At 42.4% G+C, this 23731-nt stretch overlaps 2 protein-coding genes across 6 annotated transcripts in view; one reads left to right on the top strand and one right to left on the bottom strand.

Moving 5' to 3' along the window:
• Positions 1-10391: 10391 nt before the first annotated feature.
• mecp2 (methyl CpG binding protein 2) overlaps positions 10392-23731 on the bottom strand; it is a 33996-nt gene continuing 20656 nt past the window's right edge. Inside the window, exons 1-3 of one of the 5 annotated variants that reach the window (XM_029718315.1) lie at positions 17466-17557; positions 15720-16133; positions 10392-14786 (exon numbers count right to left, since the gene is read on the bottom strand). In XM_029718315.1, the coding sequence (XP_029574175.1) occupies positions 13256-14786; positions 15720-16133; positions 17466-17497 (1977 nt within the window). In that variant the 5' untranslated portion in view covers positions 17498-17557 and the 3' untranslated portion in view covers positions 10392-13255. The other 4 variants (XM_029718314.1, XM_029718316.1, XM_029718317.1 and 1 more) reach the window with 4 other exon arrangements.
• LOC115165280 (uncharacterized) lies at positions 18263-23685 on the top strand. The gene is made up of 9 exons (XM_029718320.1): positions 18263-18819; positions 19120-19293; positions 19875-20032; positions 20140-20338; positions 21055-21151; positions 21503-21674; positions 22121-22273; positions 22506-22669; positions 23364-23685. The coding sequence occupies exons 1-9, from the start codon at positions 18575-18577 to the stop codon at positions 23430-23432; spliced, it is 1431 nt and encodes a 476-aa protein (XP_029574180.1). The 5' UTR covers positions 18263-18574; the 3' UTR covers positions 23433-23685.

Here is a 23731-nt window from a genome sequence, read left to right as displayed (position 1 = left end):
TCAATATAACTATTTGTTCAGCACTTTTGAAATGTACAGTGACAGAATTCAGAACATGGTCTGTTTCTTACATTGTTCTCCCTGTACACCAAGTCATAGCTGTAGGATAAATAAAGGGGGCATATAAGCAGACAATGAAAACTCGTACAATATTCTATGATTACATTTCTCAAAAAACAGGTTATAGGCCACATGTGTACCACCGAGTCAGAGCAGTAGGCGAAATTAAGAGGTGAAAATAGACCAAATTATTAGGGTGAGGCACATGGGCTACCAACAGCTTACTACACAACATACACTTAGTATTACTTTCTTAGCTACAGTATACATATCTCCCTGGCATATTACATCATTTATGCAGCAAAATATATAAGACATTTTTGGACTCACCTTGTTGTGATGTGGTCACTTGAACAGGAAGGTGGCACAGCGTTCCTTCGTGGGCAAATTTTGTCATCCAACAAAGAGAAAGAGGCCAGATTTACAATTCTATACATTTTTTATCAAAAATGATTATGTGGAATTAATCAATCAACATAATAGTGATAATGTGAGTATATTTTATATAAAGCCTACAGTTGCAAAGGCCTGCATGATGCAAACAAGCATTAATCAAGCTCAGTCCTGTGAGTTCTATTGTCTATCGTTTGTTGTCTATGTGTCTGGGTAGAAGAAATCCCCCTCCTAATCTAGTCTAAATATAATTTATATGAACCCAATATAAGGTAGCTGCAGTTTGACAGGGTTTTCATCCCCCCCCAGGGCCAGGAGTTTTTTTCCCAGGAGTTTTTTTAAAACCATGTGACCTAATTAGGAAAAACTGGTCGCATCATAGTCCATATCAAACCTTTTTACAACTGATTAATCACTGTCATACATAAGGCCCAGAGTTTTCCTAGTTAGGTTAACATATAAGGAAAAACTCCAGGCCCCAGGGGGTAAAAATTTCCCCACCACTCTGGGACCACCAGTCTGCTTGTAGTTGTCAGTTATCGTCAGGTATGTGGATGATCAGGACTTTATTCAGGGACGTTTCTTGGGATACTTTGATGTGTCAAGTGGGCGAGATGCACAGTCTGTGTCTGACTTTAAGAATTTTGAGATGTCTGAGTTTAACTTCGTAGAGAAACTCGTTGTTCAAACCTACGATGGCACAGCTGTAATGGAATGTATCTGCTATTTGTATTTTACAGCTAAGTCCCCCACCTGTTCCCTGATTTAAGAGGTGATGAATACTCCACTCTGCTACCATTGTCAACTTTCTCCTGACATGAACTGAAGCCATGTCTCATGTGCCCGCTCATCCACTTGCACATTGAATGTTTCCTCTTCAAGCACGGTGAGGGAACCTCTATCAGTTTTCTCTCATTACTGTATGTAGAGTCAATCTCATTATAACACATCTATGATTTTACTCCTTGCTTGGACTAACTTATTCTTAGCTCTTTTGTCTAACTGTGTAGTGTGTTGTGTTTATTGTCTTTTGTCTAATCAGTCAAATCCTGTCCTGCACTGGTCGAGCCTCTGAACACATCAACTCGTGCCTCATACCCTCATTCAATCACTGCTGTGATCCCTTTCCAACACCGTAAGAAGCCCTCTCATTCCCCTTCTATTGTACTATTAATGTCTTTATTAAATGCTTTAGGTTAAAATAATTAGTCTTTGACACTTTGTTTTCTCTGTGCATTCCGCGCCAATACCGTGGGTCTCCCATCCTCCTCAATTATTAAAGTCACCAGCCTCCACTGATCTACAGTGACACCATTTTTCTGTGGGGTTAATTTGGAAAGAGGCTGTTTAAGCTACATTGCTCAAATTCTTCCCTGTCCACACAGTATTGACAGTCCTCCGGATCCCTTGGTCAAGTTCCTTGTACAGGAAGAGCTCAAATAAGCAAAGAGAAACGACAGTCCATCATTACTTTAAGACTTGAAGGTCAGTCAATTCTGAAAATGTAAGGAACTTTTAAAGTTTCTTCAAGTGCAGTCGCAAAAACCATCAAGCGCTATGATGAAACTGTCTCTCACGAGGAACACCTGTAACGAGTGCGCTGAGAGTCAGGAAACAAGTACAGGAAGTGAGTCTTTTAATAAATAAACAAAACAATAAACACAAAACACAAACAACACACCGACATGAAACAGAGTCAATAACAGCTGAGGGGAGTGGCAGATATAGGGAAGATAATCAAGGAGGTGATGGAGTCCAGGTGAGTGTCATGAGGCGATGGTGACATGTGTGCGGGATAATCAGCAGCCTGAGGACCTAGAGGCCGGAGAGGGAGTATACATGACAAATGTACTAGAAAGAGAGAGAGAGAGAGAGAGAGCGAGAGAGAGCGAGAGAGAGCGAGAGAGAGCGAGTATACGTGACACCGCCACAGGAAAGGAAGACCCAGAGTTTGATGAACCTCATGTTTGAGGTCCTCTAAATCTGACTCAAAGGTCAGAGCAAAGGCAAACAGAGACTCGTCATTCAAGAATGTTGTACTCTTTGGGTTGAGAGACTGGACCCTTTGCATTATCTCGCAATTTTTCTTTGAAAAACACCTCATAGCTCACTCAGCGGTGAGACTGTCAAGCACCTGATAAAATATAGATCTTTGGAAGCTCTCACCATCACTTTGGTCACTATTTTTCTGTCCTACAGTGCTCATCAATGAGTCATGAACTCTTAAGCTTGTTTTAGGCTGTCTTTTACACACGGTTTGTACACTTATTTTGCAGTGCTCTGCAATCTCTTCAACCTTTTTCCATAGTTCTCCAAAGTAACCCTCACTTCTGTAGTAGTGTAATGTGTCTGTAAGGGCATCTACTAGATCCACAGCCCTTGCTAGGTCAAGAGAGCTTGATTGGAGCATGTCAGAAATACATTTGGCATCACCAAGCACTTTACAAAAGGTAACCAAAAGCCCTATGAAATAAAAATCTAAGGCCCCTTGCCTCTACTGATCTGTCACCACTTATTTTCAAGTGTGATATCCTGTAACACTCTCAGAACTGCTGGAAGCCTGTCTCTCAGATTATGGCATGCCATGTATCTGCAGTCCCACCTTACATCTGTAAATCTCTGCTGTGGATACAGCTCTTTCTGAACTGCAAGCCACTTGAGATAAACATACAAATCAGAGTTATAAAGCTTCTGCAGGAGAGCAAAAGAAGTGAACTGCCTCAGGCACGGATTGTACAGCATCGACAAGAACCAAATTCAAACAAATGTGCATTACAGTGCACATAAATTGCAAATCTTGCACTGTTTTTAATCCGTGCAGACACACCAGAATGCTTTCCGCTCATGACGGATGTACCGATTTATTTCTGTAGTCCAGACCATGTTTTTCCAAGGCAATCAATTATCATTTTTGCGAGACCTGCTACATCTAAGCTTTCAGCTGACTGAAAGTGTAAAATGGATGGCCCCGTTGTAATAGTACCTCACAACTAAATACATGTATTTTTTCTTTAAAATCTTTGGTTTCATCTGCAATTACGCTAAACTTATTTAACTGCTATTATTTCACTTTGTACCATCTCAGCTAAGCCCTCAAGAACTTTGTTCTAGATTTGGTGGCTTGTGTACTTAGCATTGCCACATGCTTTTGTAACCGATGTGAAATGGCTAGTTAGTTAGCGGTGGTGCGCTCTAGTAGCGTTTCAATCAGGTGACGTCACTCGCTCTGCGACCTTAAGTAGTTGTTCCCCTTGCTCTGCAAGGGCCCTGGCTTTTGTGGAGCGATGGGTAACGATGCTTCGCGGAGTGCCAGTTGTTGATGTGCGCAGAGGGTCCCTGGTTCGAGCCCAGGTTGGGGCGAGGAGAGGGACGGAAGCTATACTGTTACACTTTCATCCTTTTCTCTGTGAGAGGGTCAGGCTTTGCTTTTCTCCTGTAACTAGCTGAGTAATTTACATGCACCTGTAACAAGATAGCTCAGTCTAATTGTTACCATGCACCTGTAACAAGATAGCTCAGTCTAATTGTTACCATGCACCTGTAACTAGATAGCTGAGTAATTTACATGTACCTGTAACTAGATAGCTCAGTCTAATTGTTACCATGCACCTGTAACTAGATAGCTCAGTCTAATTGTTACCATGCATCTGTAACTAGATAGCTCAGTCTAATTGTTACCATGCACCTGTAACTAGATAGCTCAGTCTAATTGTTACCATGCATCTGTAACTAGATAGCTCAGTCTAATTGTTACCATGCACCTGTAACTAGATAGCTCAGTCTAATTGTTACCATGCACCTGTAACTAGATAGCTCAGTCTAATTGTTACCATGTACCTGTAACTAGATAGATGTTTAATATTGAAATATTGAAAGCAAAAAAACACACCAACAGTAGATGTACTGGTATCAAATTAAAATGTTTATTACAAAACACTTTTCAAAGAGAAAACAGAAATCCAGCCAGTTCACACTCCTTCACATAAATCCGGAAAAATACTAAATAAAAAAGGTACAACATTTACCAAAACATGAGCAAAGTAGAGTTGTGTGAACATTCTGTAGCTAGCTAGACTGCCACACACTTATTCAAATTGGCGTGCCAAGGTTAAACAGTAACAAGTTCAGCTTAGCATTACTTTCACCATAAACAGGCTATGTTCCATGAAACTAGCTAGACCCATTCAGGCTGTAAACATTCAGATAGAAACTCATGTTGCATAGCATGAATATTAAAATCAGTTTAACACAGATAAAACAAACCGGCCCGACGTGACAAATCAGAAGAACTAGAAAGAGAGATGTTGCGACCAGCACCGCTGTGGAAAACAGCAATGTAGGCTAAGGTGTTACTAGCGTTAGCTATAGCTAGTGGCAATGCATAGTGCAGTGGCAAGAGGGCCAAATATGGCCAGTTGAATTCATGTTAGTCAAACCCTTTGTTTGTGGCATATCTCCTGCCATGTTCGCCACTGACATAAATGCCTGGTATTGTCATCTGCACTAATAGGGCTCTACCAGTGCTCAAAGTGTTCAATAGAGGCATTTTTATTGTTATGAATTTCAAGCTATGAATTGTGAAAATAAAACATTTTAAAGGTCTGTGCACGGCCCTGGATCATCAGACCCTGTAAGGCCTCGATCACCCCTACATCGTCATTGCGCATAATGGTACGCAGCATCATGGTACGCAGCATCGTCTGGATACGTGTGCAACAAAAAGTTCAACATTCCCCCTTCTGCGTACAGTTTGACAAATCCAACGTACGCACCACATAGAACGCACTGCAACGCAATGCTGCATGGCGAAAGCAGCGTTCCATTGGAAATGAATGTACTTCTGGTGTACCAAAACGCAAGAACACTGTCGGTGTGATCGAGGCGTAACACTTTGAACACAATACCTGTTGTTTTACAAGTCGCTCACAAACTAGGCCAATATAAAGTTGTAGCTCAACAGCGAGCAAGTCGTCACCCTGTAGCTAACGTTACTGTTAAAACAGTTGTAACTTCTAGTCCTACCAAAAGGACCTAACTAACTAAAAAAATACACCATGTTTTCAAATATGTAACGTTACAATGATCACGACTATTTCATGGTAAGTAGAACAAAAACAACATATTTGAACACCACCGCAGAAGTTTCGCTATTCGCCATCTTCCAAGTTGTTTAGTTGTTTACGTGAAGATATCTAACGTTAACTATCAAAACGACCAGCCCTCTCTTCTAATGATGCATTGTGGCTATGAAATTCCCGAAGTGTGCAGCGAATTTTACTAGATGAAAATCCGACATGAGTAGGTCTATATCATCCTGACATTTAAATCCTACTCGATCAACAACAACAAAAAAATTCACATATTATAAAACATTCAATGTTGGCATACGAGAACGCATCAATTCGCCTTTTCCGCTGTTTCCCGGTATTCGTTGATTTCAGTAGCTCCTCCCCTTATCTGATGATCAGCTGCTGTCAAAACCCAAATGAGTATGACTTCCGGGCATTTAAAGTGTCAAAACCCAAATGAGTATGACTTCCGGGCATTTAAAGTGTCAAAACCCAAATGAGTATGACTTCCGAGTATTTAAAGTATACACCATTTCCGAAATGACTTTTTTTTTAACATACTCAAAACAACCTACTATTTAGGACACAAGTATGTGTATGTAGTATGGGTATTTGGATACAAACCTCTGCCTCGAATCTTTGGGGTTCCCAAATGAATGTCACCCAAATGAATGAACGAAGAATGTTTACACACAAGACTCCGTAGATATATGTTGTTTACTAGTATGTTTGTTACATAGGGCAAAATCAAACAAACAAATACATTACTACAAAAGTTGACACAAACTATGCTTTTCAGTTTCAGGAAGGCAGAGACATGGCCTGGAAATGGCATAACAATAATACAATATAACCCTTGACACCATGAATGTTTGTGATTGTTTCATTAAAATAGTTTTGCTAACATTTAGGACTACCCATCCCCTTTGCATTACTAGTTGAAACTAAATGGACAAATATCAAAAATAAAATGACTAATTCAGACAAAGGTAAAAATACATAGAAAAGGGTGATGTGTGTCCTGTCAGGCAACAGACTTCATAAAGTGCAGATATTAAATTTTTGTATTTCATACACTGGCCATGTTTTAAATATCATTTCATAAAAAGACATGGTTGGAAGGAATAAGGCAGGCTAATGATCACCAATTATTTGTGAATAATAATAATAATAATAATAATAAATGTTAAACAACACATTTTTCCTCCCAAAGTGCTAAAACAACAAACGAAAAACAAAACCTCTTAAATTTGTCACAAGGTCTTTATGACATATCCGTTATTGCCTGTTATTGTCCTCAGTTCCTCTAAAACACAATTTGTTTAAATGAAAAATAAAAAGCAGGCAAATTATCAAACTAATAAAATATTTTATATATCTATACACTCAAAGCGCAGAACAGCAACGAGGCAAATACAGGACTTGGAATAAAAAACACATTGACCACAGTATAAATTCTAGTACTTCAACTTCAAGGCACAAGACTATGTTAAATAGACAGTTAACTTCTCCAACAGTGGATTTTTGAATTTGTATGAAAGTCTGTTTTTTATTTATTTTTGACCTGAATTGGCATTCAATAAATAACTTGGGTGTAGTTGAGCTTAATGCTATACATCATGCAATCTTACAAATGTTACCTATTACACCTTCAAAGTGTGGGGAGAAATTTTAAGCAGTTAATAAGTTTAATAAATGAAGTAAAATGTAAATTCACTGGTTTTCTTAATGCGCTAGGCTATTGCTTTTTAAAAAAGCAGTGATTTGGTGGAAGAGACAAGAGAGTTTAAACAGCATTGTCAAAGCTACCATGTCTGAAATAGTTAAATCTATAACATCTGAAGCAGGGACAAGTAATATACATCTCCCTCATCGAAAGAAACACAAAGTCCCTTGTAAGCTGGCACAATCTTTTTTTTCCCCCCTCTTCATAAATATAAAAAAACTGAAATAGTTATTTAGATCTTCTTAACCACATGCTAAACACATCAAACACCTGTCTAGCTGTGTCCATGAAATTACATTCTACATCGTTGGATATTTCTTTAATCAAATCAAATAGAAAAATGAAGGGATTTATTATTTGAATGTAAATGTTCATTGAACAAGACACAAGCATACATCACAATCAACTACAGGTTATATACTGAATGAGGATTGAGTCCATACATCACAATCAACTACAGGTTACATACTGAATGAGGGTCGAGTCCAAACAGACGCTCTGATTGAAGTGTTATAACCATCTGTTATTAACATGTTATTCACATGTTATGACCTGTTATGACCTGCTAACATGTTATGACCTGCTATTCACATGTTATTCACATGTTTTGACCTGTTATTCACATGCTATGACCTGGTATTAACTTCAACTGATTTAAGGAAATGCTAGATCCTCTTTGTGAAATTGTAGCAGGGTCCCAGATCAGATTGGGCCATCTTGCCAAGTCCAATGGTGGTTAAGTTGGCAAGACAGCACAAACAGATCTGGGACCAGGCTAGTGAATTGTCCTAGTCATCCGCTGCTTTCCTTTGACCTTTTTAGTTTAGTTTTATTGGGATAAAATAATCATTATGTTAATCAAAGGCCACAAAATATACTGTACATGCATGTCATGTAAATCCGCCAAAGCAAGGCACTATCCCAGGCCATCAATGTTGTTCCTATGGAGACAGAGATTCATTCACTTTCCTCAAGTCCACACTTATCACAAATGAGAGAATGTCAGTCAAAAGTTTGGACACACCTACTCATTCAAAGGTTTTTCTTTAAACAATTTCTACATTGTAGAATAATAGTGAACACATCAAAACTATGAAATAACACATATGGAATCATGTAGTAACCAAAAAAACAAATCAAAATCTATTTTATATTTGAGATTCTTCAAAGTAGCCACCCTTTGCCGTGACAGCTTTGCACAATCTTGACATTCTCTCAACCAGCTTCATGGAGGTAGTCACCTGGAATGCATTTCAATTAACAGGTGTGCCTTGTCAAAAGTAAACTTGTGGAATTCCTTTCCTTCTTAATGCATTTGAGCCAATCAGTTGTGTTGTGACAAGATAGGGGGTGGTATATAGAAGAAGCCCTATTTGGTAAAAGACCAAGTCCATATTATGACAAGAACAGCTCAAATAAGCAAAGAGAAATGACAGTCCATCACTACTTTAAGACATGAAGGTCAGTCAATCCAGAATGTTTCAAGAACTTTGAAAGTTTCTTCAAATGCAGTCGCAAAAACCATCAAGCGCTATGATTAAACTGGCTCTCATGAGGACCACCACAGGAAAGGAAGACCCAGAATTACCTCTGCTGCAGAGGATAAGTTCACTAGTGCTACCAGCCTCAGAAATTGCAACCCAAATAAATGCTTCACAGAGTTCAAGTAACAGACACATGAACATCAACTGTTTAGAAGAGACTGCGTGAATCAGGCCTTCATGGTCAAATTGCTGCTAAGAAACACAAGCAATGGACATTAGACCGGTGGAAATCTGTCCTTTGGTCTGATGAGTCCAAATTTGAGATTTTTGGTTCCAACCGCCGTGTCTTTGTGAAACGTAGAGTAGGTGAACTAATGATCTCCACATGTGTGGTTCCCACCGTGAAGCATGGAGGAGGAGGTGTGATGGTGCTTTGCTGGTGACACTGTCAGTGATTTATTTAGTATTCAAGGCACACAACCAGCATGGCTACCACAGCATTCTGCAGTGATATGCCATCCCATCTGGTTTGCTCTTTCATTTGTTTTTCAACAGGACAATGACCCAACACACCTCCAGGCTGTGTAAGGGCTATTTGACCAAGAAGGAGAGTGATGGAGTGCTGCATCAGGTTTGGGCTGAGTTGGACCGCAGAGTGAAGGAAAAGCAGCCACATCATAATGTGGGAACTCTTTCAAGACTGTTGGAAAAGCATTCCAGGTGAAGCTGGTTGAGAGAATTCCAAGATTGTGCAAAGCTGTCATCAAGGCAAAGGGTGGCTACTTTGAAGAATCTCAAATATAAAATATATTTTTGATTTGTTTAACACGTTTTTGGTTACTACATGATTCCATATGTGTTAGTTTATGTCTTCACTATAATTCTATAATGTAGAAAATAGTATAAAAAAAAAATAAAACTCTTGAATGAGTAGGTGTCAACTTTTGACTAGTACTGTATGTAACCAATGGGTACATATTTCCATCTTACTTTTGATATTTACTTCCACTAATTTCTGCTTCATTAAAAGAGCAAACATGAAATGGCAAACTCAATATGTATATTTTGCCTTCAAACTGTGGAGTAACTGACAGACCCTCCTCTAGCCTCCACCTCCAGGCTTCTGGACCAGGGGAAACGTATTACTGAAGACCGAGTCAGACCCTGGTACTGTTAAATCCCTTTCACACTACTGAGCCCAGCTGAGCCAAAACAGAGCTGACACAAACTGCACTGGCCTGGCCTAGTTACACATCCACCATACAATTGTTGCTGGAACTGTGCTGAAAAGAACCATATCAGAGCCAGCACAGTACAGCTTAGTTGTATGTAAAGGGCATTAGAATAGAATAGGAGCTACTAGTGATAATCTAGAGAGAGACAGAGACAGAGAGAGAGAGAGAGAGAGACAGAGAGAGAGAGAGAGACAGTGGTACTTGGGGTCACTCAGGGGGAGAAATATGTCACAACTTGTACCACGAATGTCCAGCTGTAACAATGCAGACGGTGTGATCACGTCAGGTTTCCGATCAACTGGTCTAGCTGTTGTGAATTTGAAGACATTCCATAGCCCTTTGTGAGAGAGGATCTTCAGTTATACCCCTCCCTAGTCACTAGGGGGAATGGAATATGAAGGAGAGAAATGGGCCACATCCAAACTATTGTCTACACTTTACATTTTTATTGAGGAGGACAAGCCACAGGGTGTATACATTGGTCTGAATCTCTGGTCGATATAGGACATATTCTCAATGCAAGGTGGAGACCGGAGTCATCTGATCTAGAAGGAAAAAATTCTAGTGCAGATAAAAAAAAAAATAATAATAATAATGTTTGTTATTTCTGGTGTTGTTCCAAAACTGATTACTACCGTTTAAGCAAACTACTTTAACAGGCCTGCTCTACTGTAACAGCCACATACTGCCAACAACATGACAAGAGTATAACAGGTTTAACATATTGGTGCATTAAAGTAAATGAGAATATAGCTACTATCGTATTATGTTACACTTTTAAAAAAGTCACTAACAAATAGATCTCTCGTGCAAGGACACGGTTTTTTTTTTTTAAAAAGAAAACAATGTTTTTCTAGACAGGGGCGTTACATTGATGGAAGTACTTGTGCAAGAGTGATTGAGCGTAGGCTAGAATTCATTCAAACATTTTGTTCTTGAGCCAGAAGAAAAGTGCATGTTTTTATCTAATGTAATTAGAAAGACATTGTTCACTCGGGGGGGGTGGGGGTGGTGGGGAGAAAACATTTCATTCATGTTGTAATCAAAAACGCACTTGCTATGTTTGCGCAGGGGATTCCGGTTTCTGCTCACTGCAGATTTGATTGAACTCCAAACATACATTTGAAATCTGACGACTATAGTCACTGGCAACACTAGTGACCACGGACAAGATTGTTTTTTTTTTCTTTCTTCTTCTTCCCCCCCGCCATATCTTTTGACTTCCCACCTGTGAGTTTAAACTAAAGGAAACCCACGAGCCTAACACCAAGTTTCATGAAGTCACGGATAAATAGGCTAGTCCTGTTGCATGCAGAAAGGAGTATGGGGTGATGATATTCAACATAAGTCCTACGTCAAAACTGGAGACAGAAATGTTCCTGATCAAAACAATACATCTTCTAATTTAAAATAATTCTTAAAACAGAACTATATATAAATTCATTACATTCCCCCCCCCCCCCCCAAACAGACAGAAAAACAACTTCCTTCAGTGGGGTTGGGTTATTTATGTCTCTTGGAAATAATTTAAATATTATTGACAATATACAGGACTGGGGGGTCAAGAAATCTATGGCGCATCCATAATCATGTCTTGGGTCCTGTTGTGCTTTTAGCTTCCTATCTGACTGTGGGGAAACAGTTCCATTTAGGAATGATTAGGTAAAATTGTCCATTTACTGGCTAATTCATGTTACTGGGGAAAACGTATAGGTTTAATGATTGGAATCCTATTATTTTCTTCTAAAAACGTTGTAGGACTACAACTTCCAAAAAAACATCAGTAGAATTTTTGAATTCTTTAAAGCCTTGAAAAGAAAATTCAACCTGTTTTTCAGTAGAGGTCATCAAGCTGCTGGCAGCATCTAGTCACTTGGTGAACAATGTAGTTGGTGAACAAAAATTGATTGTGAGCCACCACACATCATTGGTGTATCTAGGCCTCTAAAACCCCGGGGTTTCATCACCTCGACCATCAGATAGGAAGTTATGTCCGCATCAAGACGTTTCCATTTCAAAGCTTCAGACTACGTCCCAAATGGCACCCTCTTCCCTTTGTAGTACACTACTTTTAGATGGCCCATAGGGCTCTGGTCAAGATTACTGCACTATACAGGGAACAGGGTGCCATTTGGGACACAGCCTCAGGAATAATTGGAGAAGGTCTATACTCAGCCCTATTGCTGCCTGGGCCACGTCAACATTCTAACAATCATAATCTCTCCGATCATCAAGCACCTCTGGTCTCTGTGTGAAGTGAAAGAATCTCCAGCCTGCTTGAGGAGACTAGCAGGCTGTAGTGCACTACTTGTCTCTCCCTGTGTAAGGAATAGGCTGCTGTTTCAGACAGAGACTACTGTATATAGAAGGAGATGATCGACACCACACACACACACACACACACACACACACACACAGAAGACTTGGCATCTACATAATATAGGCCAACGAGGAAAACATATGTCACCTAAATTAATATGCTGACTGTAGAGCAAGGACTGGAAACCCATCTGTGTCCCAAATTATTCCCTATTTAGTGCACTACTTCTAGCCCACTACTTTAGACCAGGGTCCATAAGGCTCTGGTCAAAAGCAGTGCATTATAGGGAATAGGGTGCCCTATGGGATACAGCACAAAGCGTTGATGGACTGGATGTTGAGCGTACTGCAGTAAACAGAGGATGCTACAACAGCAGAAGAAGAAGCAGTGGCAGCTTGTATGACATATGTATGTCGTACCGTTTCTAGCCACAACACTGGAAAAGACCAACTGTGAGAAAACTACAGACAGGACACATGCCTCAGTCCCATTTTTTTTTTTTTTTTATACGTTATCTTAAAACCACAGTGAAGAACTGAATGATTGAGGTTTATGAGTCATCGTCGTGGTTGCCGTGGTTTCCATCCGATGATGGCACCGGAAGGTGTAGGTCCTTCACTTCCTGTGAGATTTTAAGCAAAGCCTTCTGGGTCGGGGTGGATGGGTCAGATGACAACAGGTTTAAAGGACAAAAAAAAACCAGAGAGAACAAGACAATGACCAAAACAAAGGAAGAAAAAAAATAAAAATAAAACGTTCATTTATCAGGAAGCAATCTGTTGTGGGTTGACCATTAAGCTGTGCTACCTGTCAATAAACAGATAAACAGCCCAACCCACAGAAAGAACAATCAACCAACAAGCTGCCTTGTGTTTCTATATACACGTCCTTTTCTGTTGTCTTATAAAACACCACTGCTCCTATACACGGCTCCTTTTCTCCTTACAGACAGGGGTCCTACCATACAGTCAACTAACCCTTTCAGTGACCGGTGTCCGAGACTCGACCGTCTCCTCCCGGCTGGGCCTGGGTACAGCGGAGACCGTCTCCTCTCTGCTGGGTCTGGGTACAGCGGAGACCGTCTCCTCTCTGCTGGGTCTGGGTACAGCGGAGACAGTCTCCTCTCTGCTGGGCCTCGGTACTGCTGAGAACGGTACAATGTCTCTCAAATCCCTCCCTACTACCACTGTCCCCGTTGCCTCGTCTGCTCGATTTCTGTTGCCTCTGGCGTCACTCGTTCCCACTACTACAACCGCAGCCGAGCTGACCTCTCCCCTCTCTCCTCTGGTCGTGGTGTGGCCCTCTGGCCTGCTGCTGGCCCGGCATGGTCCCCTAGAGGTGCTCAGGTCCTGGGGCTTGTTCTGTTGGAGGGCCCCTGATCCTACCGAGGCCCTGGCTGTATGGGAGACCAGGCCCATAGTCAGGCCGGGGAAGTGGTGGTGAGGGGGCCGCTGGGAGGGTTGAAGAGGATGATCCTCCACTACAGAGGAGTGTGTGTGATGGTGACGGTGGTGGTGACGGTGGTGGTGGTGTTGGTGCGGCGTACGTTCTTTTCTCTTGTGGCTGTGACTCTTTGGAGTAGTGATACTACTGCTGCCTCCGCTGGGCCAACTTTTAGATCCACCACTGGCCCCTGTGGTAACCGTTGCTGTCAGGGGAATGTCCTTGTGCTTCCTCCCTGGACTCTTTGGCAGCTTCTGTCCCTGCTCTGTCCCTTCTGTTGCCACCACAGCCAGACCACTCCCTGTTCCCATCCCAGTTCCTACCCCACCACCACTACTCCCTGTCCCTATCAGAGTTCCTGCCCCATCACCATTCCCTGTCCCCATCACAGTTCCTGCCCCACCACCACCTCCTGCCCCGAGCAGTGGCGTGGTGATGGCTGGAGTCTCCTTAGTCTCCTCAACAGTTTCTCTGGTCTTGCGTTTCTTAATGGGCAGAGCGGTCTGCTGCACCGGCTTAGCGGAAGCCTCCTTCTGAGCTTTCCCCTTGGCTTCGGCAGCCATGATAGCAGCCGCTGCGTAGGAGGAAGTACTGGAAGCCGCCGCCCCAGAAGCTGCTGACAGCGCCGACCCAGTCACCCCCGACCCTGGCTTACACCCCCGCTTTTTCAGAGCAGTCTGCGGTGGTATCTCCGCTTTCCTTTTCCGTCCTGGGCGCTTCTTGGTGACTACGACCAGCTCCGATGTCTGCCCAGCTGCCTCGGATGCTCCAAACGGCATCTTAACCAGGAGCTTCCCAGGACTCTTCTCCACCACGCGCTTCATCGCCACACCCTCCGTAGCCGGGCGCAGCTTTCCACTCCCCTTCGGCCGGCCCCTGCCCCTCCCCGACGGTTTCACCACTTTGGGTTTCTTCGGGGGTCTCTTCTCGCGGCGGGAAGGGCTGCCACGCCCGGTTACGGTGAAGTCGAAGTCGTTGGGGTCGGTGGTGGTGTCCCCAACCTTCTGGAAGTAGGCGATCAGCTCCACCTTGGATCGGAAGGCTTTCCCCTCGGGGCTGAAATACAGATCAAACCGAAACATTCTAACTGTAAACGGATCCGTTAACGTCCTTTCTGTAAACACAAGTCTGGAATATTTTATGTGTATATGATGGAGATTAAATGTTCATTCCTCTGGAGATCAACTAAAGGGAGTGTCCTTGGAATAAAGATGGTGGGCGTCTGGGCGAGTAGGAATCAAAAGTTTGGACACAGTTACTCATTTGAGAGTTTCTCTTTATTTTTACTATTTTCTACATTGTAGAATAATAGTGAAGACATCAAAACTATGAAATAACACATATGGAATTATGTGGTAACTAAACATTTTTTTAAAAAGTGTTGAACAAATCAAAATATATTTTATATTTTATATTCTTCAAAGTAGCCACCCTTTGCCTTGATGACAGATTTATAGAAAATAGTAAAAAATAAAGAAAAAAACCTTGAATGAGTAGGTGTGTCCAAACTTTTGACTGGTGCTGTATGCATGTATGTATGTATATATATATTGAAGTATTTCCATAAACCTCAAAACAGTCCCGTGAAACGCTCTTTATACAGTTCAGTCACGTTATAATATCAAAATGGGGATGAAACTGTCCGAATTTTGTTACTTCCAGGGAAGGATTTTGTCACCCCTAAAGGAGATCAGGCTGTAACATATTTAGTATTATCATATGAAATCATTTCTGTTAGGGGAATAACCTATGTGTAAATGTAATCTGTTGCTGTATTTTTTTGTTGTGTTATCTGTGATCGTTTTGTTTGTCTCGTGTAGTTTCTTAAATCATTGTACCTAAACTGTATGTGTAAACATGTATACGCAGGGCCCAGCTGTAAAAAGAGACCTTGGTCTCAGTCTGTGTTCCTTGTTGTAATAAAAAAGGTAGAATAATATGCTTTTAAGAGACCATATTTGATAAGGCTCTCTCTCATCGCCTACTCACTTCATCAAGTAGACGTCAAACTTCCCGGCGGACCGTCCAGACTTGCGTTGTTTGAGTTTACGTGTCCAGCCCTGGGGTAGAGAGGGGTCATCGTAGAGTGGACCTCGGTCTCTGATGATGGACCTCCTCTGTTTGGGCGAAGGAGAGGACTCAGAGACACCAGAGGCCTCACCAGCTGCAGCGACCGTGGGCTCCGAGGGCCCCGCCTCAGCTAACTGGAGCTGTTCCTGGTCTGAACAGGGCTGCTGGGCTGGAGGATGAGGAGGAGGAGGGGAGGACATGGTGGTGGATGAAGACTCCAGCCTCTCCTTCTCCACATCCCTCCTCTCCCGCCTCACCTTCTTGGGCTTGCTGTGTGTCTTAAGGTCCTTGGAGCTCTGATTCTGGTTGACGTCCTCACTCTTCTCCTCACTACTGTGGAAGACAACATTAGTCATGAGTGGGAAGAGGCAGAGCAGAGGCAATGATCTCATCTTAGGCTAACTCATCAGATCAGAATATGGAGAATGGCTATCTTTGGCTGATAATACATTTTAAACAAGAGTTTAAAGTCCCAGATAAGTTTCGAACCTAAGCTTGCTCCCTCCCAACCTCTACATTAATACACAAAAGGTGTAGTAAAAACTCATCACTTTTTGGGGGGAATTGTTGTTATTATTGTGATGTTTCTTCCCATAAGTGAAACATATATTACATTATTAGATGTTTGGAAAATGCACCAGGATTGGACTGATAAAATCTACCAGCTGAGGAACTAGCCTAAACCAAGCCCTATATCAGGCATGTAGAATGATGCAGCCAGCTAAAGAAGCCACTGGGGCAAGAAATAATGTTATGAACTGCACATGGTCCACACACACACACACACACCCCTTATCATGATCTACACAGCAACACTTATTGAAATGAATAGAAACAATATTTACCATACATTTTGTTTTATTCAAATTGTCCCATCTAGAATATTTCATTACCAGACGTCAGTGTAGGAAAAAAAAAATAAAAAAAATACAGGGCGGTATTTTGACGGCATATCAACTGTACTTTTCTACCACGGCACTCAGTCCTTCATGCAAAATAAAAGCAATACTTTGATTGCTTCATAACATGAGTATGAGTTATTCTAGAAAAATGGGCCAACTCATGTCAGTTAGTTCTCGCGTTTAGCTAGATGATAACAGTCGTCACAACCTAGAAACCTAGCTAGGATATTTCCTCTGTAGAAAAAAATATATATATAAAAAAAAATGCAATATCATAACAAACGCAGCAATGATGTGGCTACTTTGTTGCCACATTACCTTGTCAAATGGCAACGTATGTAATCAGCTGACGCTACGATGTATCCAGCTACAGCTATTTAGCAGCATGCCAAATTGGTTACGAGGGTGGAGGATGCGGACAAAATCTATGTTGACAGTTAATATCTTTAAAAAACTGCTCTTCGTTTTCAGAGAGGTCAGAAAAATGGACACACACACACCCAACCACATACGTTTAAGCTAACTGAGACGTTTTTGTTTCGCTCAGCCATGATCTTGTAAAGTAAGGGAAATACTTAGCTATAACTTGGTGACGTATTCACAACGCTTCTTTCAGTAAGCTACACCGCTGACCAGTTCATAACAAAAATACACCACATTACTTCAGTTAAATACAGCGATACCAGTTGTTTAAAAAAAAAAAACACCTACAGTCATAAAACTCGACATTTTTAAATGGTGAATACATGTAATTCACACTTACAGTTTCTCCTCTCCGCTCTCTATGGCGGCCATTTTTATTTAAATAAATAATTGGATAAAAAATGTCTCCAAACATCTCATGGGTACCTCTCTGAACCCCGCCCCCTGCCTCAATTCCACTGCCGTCAGTGGCGTACTCCCGCGAGATCCGTGGGACACTTTTATAAGACCCAATCGCATGAGCGCTTAGATCTCGCGAGAGAAGTTGTCTTAACGCTGTAAATATGTAAATGATTTGTGAACTCTGAACTGAGGCTACGCTCTTCAACTGCAGAAAATACACATGACACACATAATCGCACAGCAAGACTGAATGTACAGGCAGACTATGCACTGATGTTAATAAGTGTAGGATTTTTTTCTGGGTGTTAATAAGTGTAGGATTTTTTTCTGGGTGGTGAAAACTGACCAGAAAATCCCCACTTATTATAGTGTTCCTTGACAATCTGTCTCTCATTCAAAGTTGCATTTGTTCAGCTCTAAACACATTTCAAGTGATGAATTACTGGTAAAATAGTTTAATTGAAACGTTATCTCTTCTCTGCACTGATTGTAGTCCCCCCAAAACCCTCGATGATTTAACAAATGATCAGATTCAACTCACCCATTACCCATTGATTATAGAGTGGCCTTAATTGGACTGGTTCATTGTTTGCCCCCCTTTGCAACCTCTACTACAGGTGACTTCATCAACCTGGCAGTCTACCTTGGGGGTAGGCAACCCTGGTCTTGGAATACCTCAGGCACTTCAGCTTTTTGATTTAACTGAACATGGAAGACCAGGGCCCGATTTCTTAAGGCTAAATTAATAGTTATAACCATATAGTTTATGTTTAAAAAAATATATATATTAGTTCTAACAATGAAGTTAGTCTTAAAATGCCTTAGGAAAAGCGGGCACAGGTGTGTTGAATTTAGGCAATCACTAGACTGATCAATTAGCCCAGTGGGTGAGGTGCCGTGCTGACTTGGATGGGGCCCTCCAGGAATAGGGTTGCCTGCCTCATTTGATTGCTTTTTCCCCCCTGTCTGATTTCCTACCGTAACACTTGATTGTTGACTGTGTAGGTGACCTTTCAAAAAAATATATATCTATTTTTTTGATCGGAAATGTGGACTTTGTGTCTTCTCTGCGTCTGTTTATCACGGTCGTCGTGCCGTGACGCAGAAACCGCTGTTAACGTTGCGGCTGAAGGCAGAGCGGAGCTGCGGAGGGTTCGGAACCTTGCGGCCCAACCGCGCTATGGTGAATGTTGGTCTAATGCGCTGGAGAACATCGACGCGCGTTGCAGAGACTTCACAGTTGACATACAGAGTAGGATTGCCCTACTTTTCACCCACTGTCACCTGCGCAAGTAAATAAACACTTTTTTTGGGGTATTTATTAAAATATTTTCAACGACTGTTTGCTGAGAGCTCTATCAAAGTGTAGCATGGTAGAAAAAGCCCCCTTGGGATCTCGAGTTACTATAGGTTGACTTATTGAAATGTTTAGTAGGCCTATATAAATATTAGGCTACTGCAAAATAATATATATATATATATATATATATATATTGTTTTTATCCTCCAGAAATTAAGAGACTGGTGGTAGTTCATTATGGCATTGAGCAAGTGACTAAGTAAGTTTGTGACTGAATAACATTGTCTGTCAGATCTGGCCGTCCATTCCCAGCATGTCCAGAGGGCAGCGAGGTCAGTAGCTGTACTAGAACCATGGACCCTGTGGCCTTCAACGCCTACACGGAATTCTTCACCCACGCCCACAGCATCTGTCGACACCTGCAGAGCGAGAGCTGGCAACACCAGGCTGAGAACACCATCCACAGGTGCAGTGGTAGGTGCGGTCCACCTGACTACAGGTGCAGTGGTAGGTGCGGTCCACCTGACTACAGGTGCAGTGGTAGGTGCGGTCCACCTGACTACAGGTGCAGTGGTAGGTGCGGTCCACCTGACTACAGGTGCAGTGGTAGGTGCGGTCCACCTGACTACAGGTGCAGTGGTAGGTGCGGTACACCTGACTACAGGTGCAGTGGTAGGTGCGGTACACCTGACTACACCTGACCAGTGGTAGGTGCGGTACGCCTGACTACAGGTGCAGTGGTAGGTGCAATTTAATCAGTGTTCACAATTCACCTCCATTCAGTGGGTGAGTTGGGTTTTGCTACGTCAGGTGTCCCGGTTTGGTGGGGTTTGCACATTTTACCTAATTCCATTGGTTGTAAAATGAAATCTCCACTCACCCGGGGCACCGGGCTATGCGAAACGAACTGGCTCAATAGCTCTCCAGGAGGGTTGCCGATCCATGTCATAGGTGTTTTGTTATTGGACACGTTTTTAAAGTAGTACCTCCATGTTTTAACCACTATCTTCTGTCTGGTGCCCTGCTGAATGTGGTGCTGGTGTCTAGGCTAACAGAGAGCTCAGCGGGGGTGGTGGAGCAATTGTCCTCTACCCAGCGTATGGCTGAAAGCCTAGTGGAGGCCCAGAGCGTCGCCCTCAAGTCACAGGAGACGATCCTACGCAACGGAGAGGAACTCAAACACACTCTCCACCATTCTACCCAAGGTAGCCGCCGTCTGTCCCTGTTCCTGTTAATAAAGTGATGCTTATGGCTAACTTGTTAGAAAATTCCCCATCCAGGAAGTTCATGTCTCCTTTACACCTCTCCTCAGGCATCAGAGCAGTATTTGATGAGATGAGACTGTCAGCCCAGGAGCAGCAGGTAGCATTCTCGGAGATCTTCAACCGTGTTGCTTTCCTCCAGAGTTTCATCATGTCAGAGTCTCACACCTTCACCAGTCTACTCTACAACTCACTGGGGTTCCTCGCTGCCTTCTTCCTCACCTCTACACAGAGGACTGCTCCAGCCAGGTGTCCTTATGTTTATATCATCCATCCAATTACACATGAGCACCTGACCTAAGGGATTAGAAAGCAGATTAGGGGATAGTGCCATGGGGGGGGGGAAGAGTATGTGTTATGGCTTTACACCCCCCCCCCCCCTGCTCTATTGTGGATAAAAAGTTTAACTGTCTAACAGAACACAGAGGGTGTTCTTTTAATTGGAAGCCTCTCCAACAAAAGCCAGGTAGAATCAGGAATTCTCCAGGGCAGCTGTCTAGGACTTTTTTTTTTTTTCCCCACAATCTTTAAGTAAAGCCAGTGTGTATGTATACCAGGCCTGATTTGGTGTCGCACGTTTTCCCCAGCTGACACACCCGACTCCAATAATCAACTGATTATGATCTTCAGTTTAGAATGCAATTTTATTAATCAGCTGTGTTTGCTAGAGATTTGGGGGGGGGGGGGGGGGAGAAAAGTGAGACACCAATCAGGCCCCCGAGGACTGGAGTTGCCCGGGCCTGGGATAGTGCCATGCTCAAGGGCACAATGGCAGGATACCTAGAATCTGACCTTTTTTTTATTTTTTTTATTTTTATTTTTCACCATCTGACTTTGAATCGGTATGAAACTCTCCCGTTGCAGGCCTACCTCTAACATTTAAGCTACCAGCCCGCCCCTTAGAATGGTTGGTGATCCCATGTACCATTCTGGTGACTGTCCTCTTTGTCATGTCACCTATGCAGGTTTGTTCTGTTTGGTCTGGTAGTGCTGAACGTGTACCTGGAGAGGATGCTCTGTAGAGCTGTGCTAGACTCCTCTGAACCAGGCTACCAGCAGATGGTAAGTAGAGCATGTGTTAGTTAAGATGCTTCAAGAGAACCTACGGGGGAATCTTAAAAGCAAATGTGACAGCGTGGAAATTCCACCCAGAAATTCTGCTCATTTATAGATCCGGGTTGGACCATCTCTTACACATAAAGAGAGAAACTATGGCAACACATTGGACAAGAAAAGGAATGGTGGATAACTTGTCTTCTACATTTTTAACTGTGTTCACTCAACATTTCAGAGTGCTGTCTATTGACACATCTGTAAATGTCTCCTGGTGCTGTGTTCTAACCAGCGATGGAGTCTTTTTATAGTCGGAGTCTAATTCCAGTCTTGACTCCATTCCTCTGTGTTTCTGCCCAGGAACAAATCAGCCTGTTGGTGAGCCTCCTCAGAAGGGCCATGGTCCTAGTGGGTCTATTGGCTCTGGTCTACGTTGCTGTACGGTATCGTAACGTCACCAAAGAGAGCCTGGAGATTCTCACCCAACTCAAAGAGACTCGTACAAGTCTTGAACTGGCCCTGCAGAAAGCAGGTAGGTTTGGTTATTTGGCTTAGTTTTAAGCCTGGTCCAAGATCTGTTTGTATTGTCTTGCCAACTTGTGGTTGACACAGGACTTGGCTATACAGCACAGATGGTTATCTGATATTCATGGTGCACAGACAGCGAATTGAGAGATTTGTTAAAGCTTCACTATCAAGACAGAGCAGTCTGGATCAATTTGATTTCCAAGCGACTTTAGTCCGTTCAGAAAGCCGCTTTAAAAATGTAATTAATTCAGTCAAATTGTTTTCTGAGGATTATAAAAATTAAAAAAAATGTATCAATACTGAATGTCCCCAAAGCATTGTGTGGGGTCGTATTCACGAGGAACCAAATGGGATGAAACTGGGAGGGACCTACCTAAATTTGTACAATAAACAACTTATTTTTTTGTTTTGCTACGGTGTGAACAAATAAAATACGACATTGCTGTCCAGAGTGTCTCTCTGAGGCGGTGGACAGGAGGAGCAGTGGAGCAAGAGGTCGAAGGTCAGAACAACAACCCAGTAGAAGGAGGGAGAATAAGGAAGAAAACAATAGCACTTCAGATTTCACATCAGAGAAACCCTACATGACTCACACCTATGATGGTGAGGAATATTATACTCATAATGTAAAAAAAAAAAAAAAGGCTATTTTTACATTCCTGTATTTGTCTGAGACCCGACTCCTAACATGGGGTCTGCACGTATAACTCTAAAGTTTTAAAACACATTTTCCGTTATCCTCATGAATGATTTATGCGAAAGTCTGAAATGCTCTGAATGTAGTATGGCGAGGGACTGTATTGTGCAACATAGCCAGTTGTTTGTGTTACATCAGGCTGGCAGTATGACAGCAGTTACAGCACCCCTGGAGGAGAGGAGACCTCGACCCCGAACCAGTGTACCCTACCCAGCCCTACAAGACCTCAGCGTCGCTCCTCAGTCTCTAGACGTGCTCCGTCCTCCCCTTTGGTCTACAGTATACTGGTGGAGGATAAGCAGGTAGACTTGTGATTAGGGTTGAAAGCTTTCTGTAACTTTCCAAAAATTCCCTGTTTTTCCAGAAATCCCTGTTGTGGGGGATTGTTTTGTTCCCCCTGCTGATTCCCTCGTAACCAAGATTTCTGGGAAAACCTGGCAATTTTGGGGAACATTACTGGAATTTTGCAATCCTACTTGTGATATTCTCGATTCCAGACCTATCTCACCCTGTTCCTGGAGAGAGACGCTCCTATTGGTTTAAACTAACCCTGTTCCTGGAGAGAGACGCTCTTGTTGGTTTAAACTCTAACCCTGTTCCTGGAGAGAGACGCTCTTGTTGGTTTAAACTCTAACCCTGTTCCTGGAGAGACGCTCCTATAGGTTTAAACTCTAACCCTGTTCCTGGAGAGAGACGCTCCTATAGGTTTAAACTAACCCTGTTCCTGGAGAGAGACGCTCTTGTTGGTTTAAACACTAACCCTGTTCCTGGAGAGAGACCCTCTTGTTGGTTTAAACTAACCCTGTTCCTGGAGAGAGACGCTCTTGTTGGTTTAAACACTAACCCTGTTCCTGGAGAGAGACCCTCTTGTTGGTTTAAACTAACCCTGTTCCTGGAGAGAGACACTCTTGTTGGTTTAAACTCTAACCCTGTTTCTGGATTAGAGTTTAAACTCTCTTTTTCTTTTCCCCTCCGTGCTCACGGACGTCCCTGCAGACACGCTACAATCTGAGGAACCGGAGGTCTTCTGTGTCAGGCCTGGGGACAGACAGACAGAGGGACTGACACAAACCGACTGATGGAGATCAAAGTGTACCCAAACGCGCTTCAGCCTTGGCTAAAAGAATACTTTTATGGACTGAGATGATTCATGCTTTAACCTGTCTGGATCATAGCAGTGAAGCGACTGATCTCACGATACATGCGTTTAAATATTGGCCATTTTCATGACCATGAATATCACTGGTTTTCAGGAATCTAGTAATGCAAAACTGTCTCAATCTTGTGTATTTTAAGTAAATAAAGCTTTTAAAATATTTTTGTGTGTATATATTCACTTGACTATCAAGCTCCAATCAAATAAA

This window comes from Salmo trutta, chromosome 28 (genome assembly GCF_901001165.1).
Source record: "Salmo trutta chromosome 28, fSalTru1.1, whole genome shotgun sequence".
Classification (NCBI taxonomy): domain Eukaryota; kingdom Metazoa; phylum Chordata; class Actinopteri; order Salmoniformes; family Salmonidae; genus Salmo; species Salmo trutta.
The sequence above is the reverse complement of the archived record's forward strand: the minus strand, read 5'-3'. Positions and strand labels throughout refer to the sequence as shown.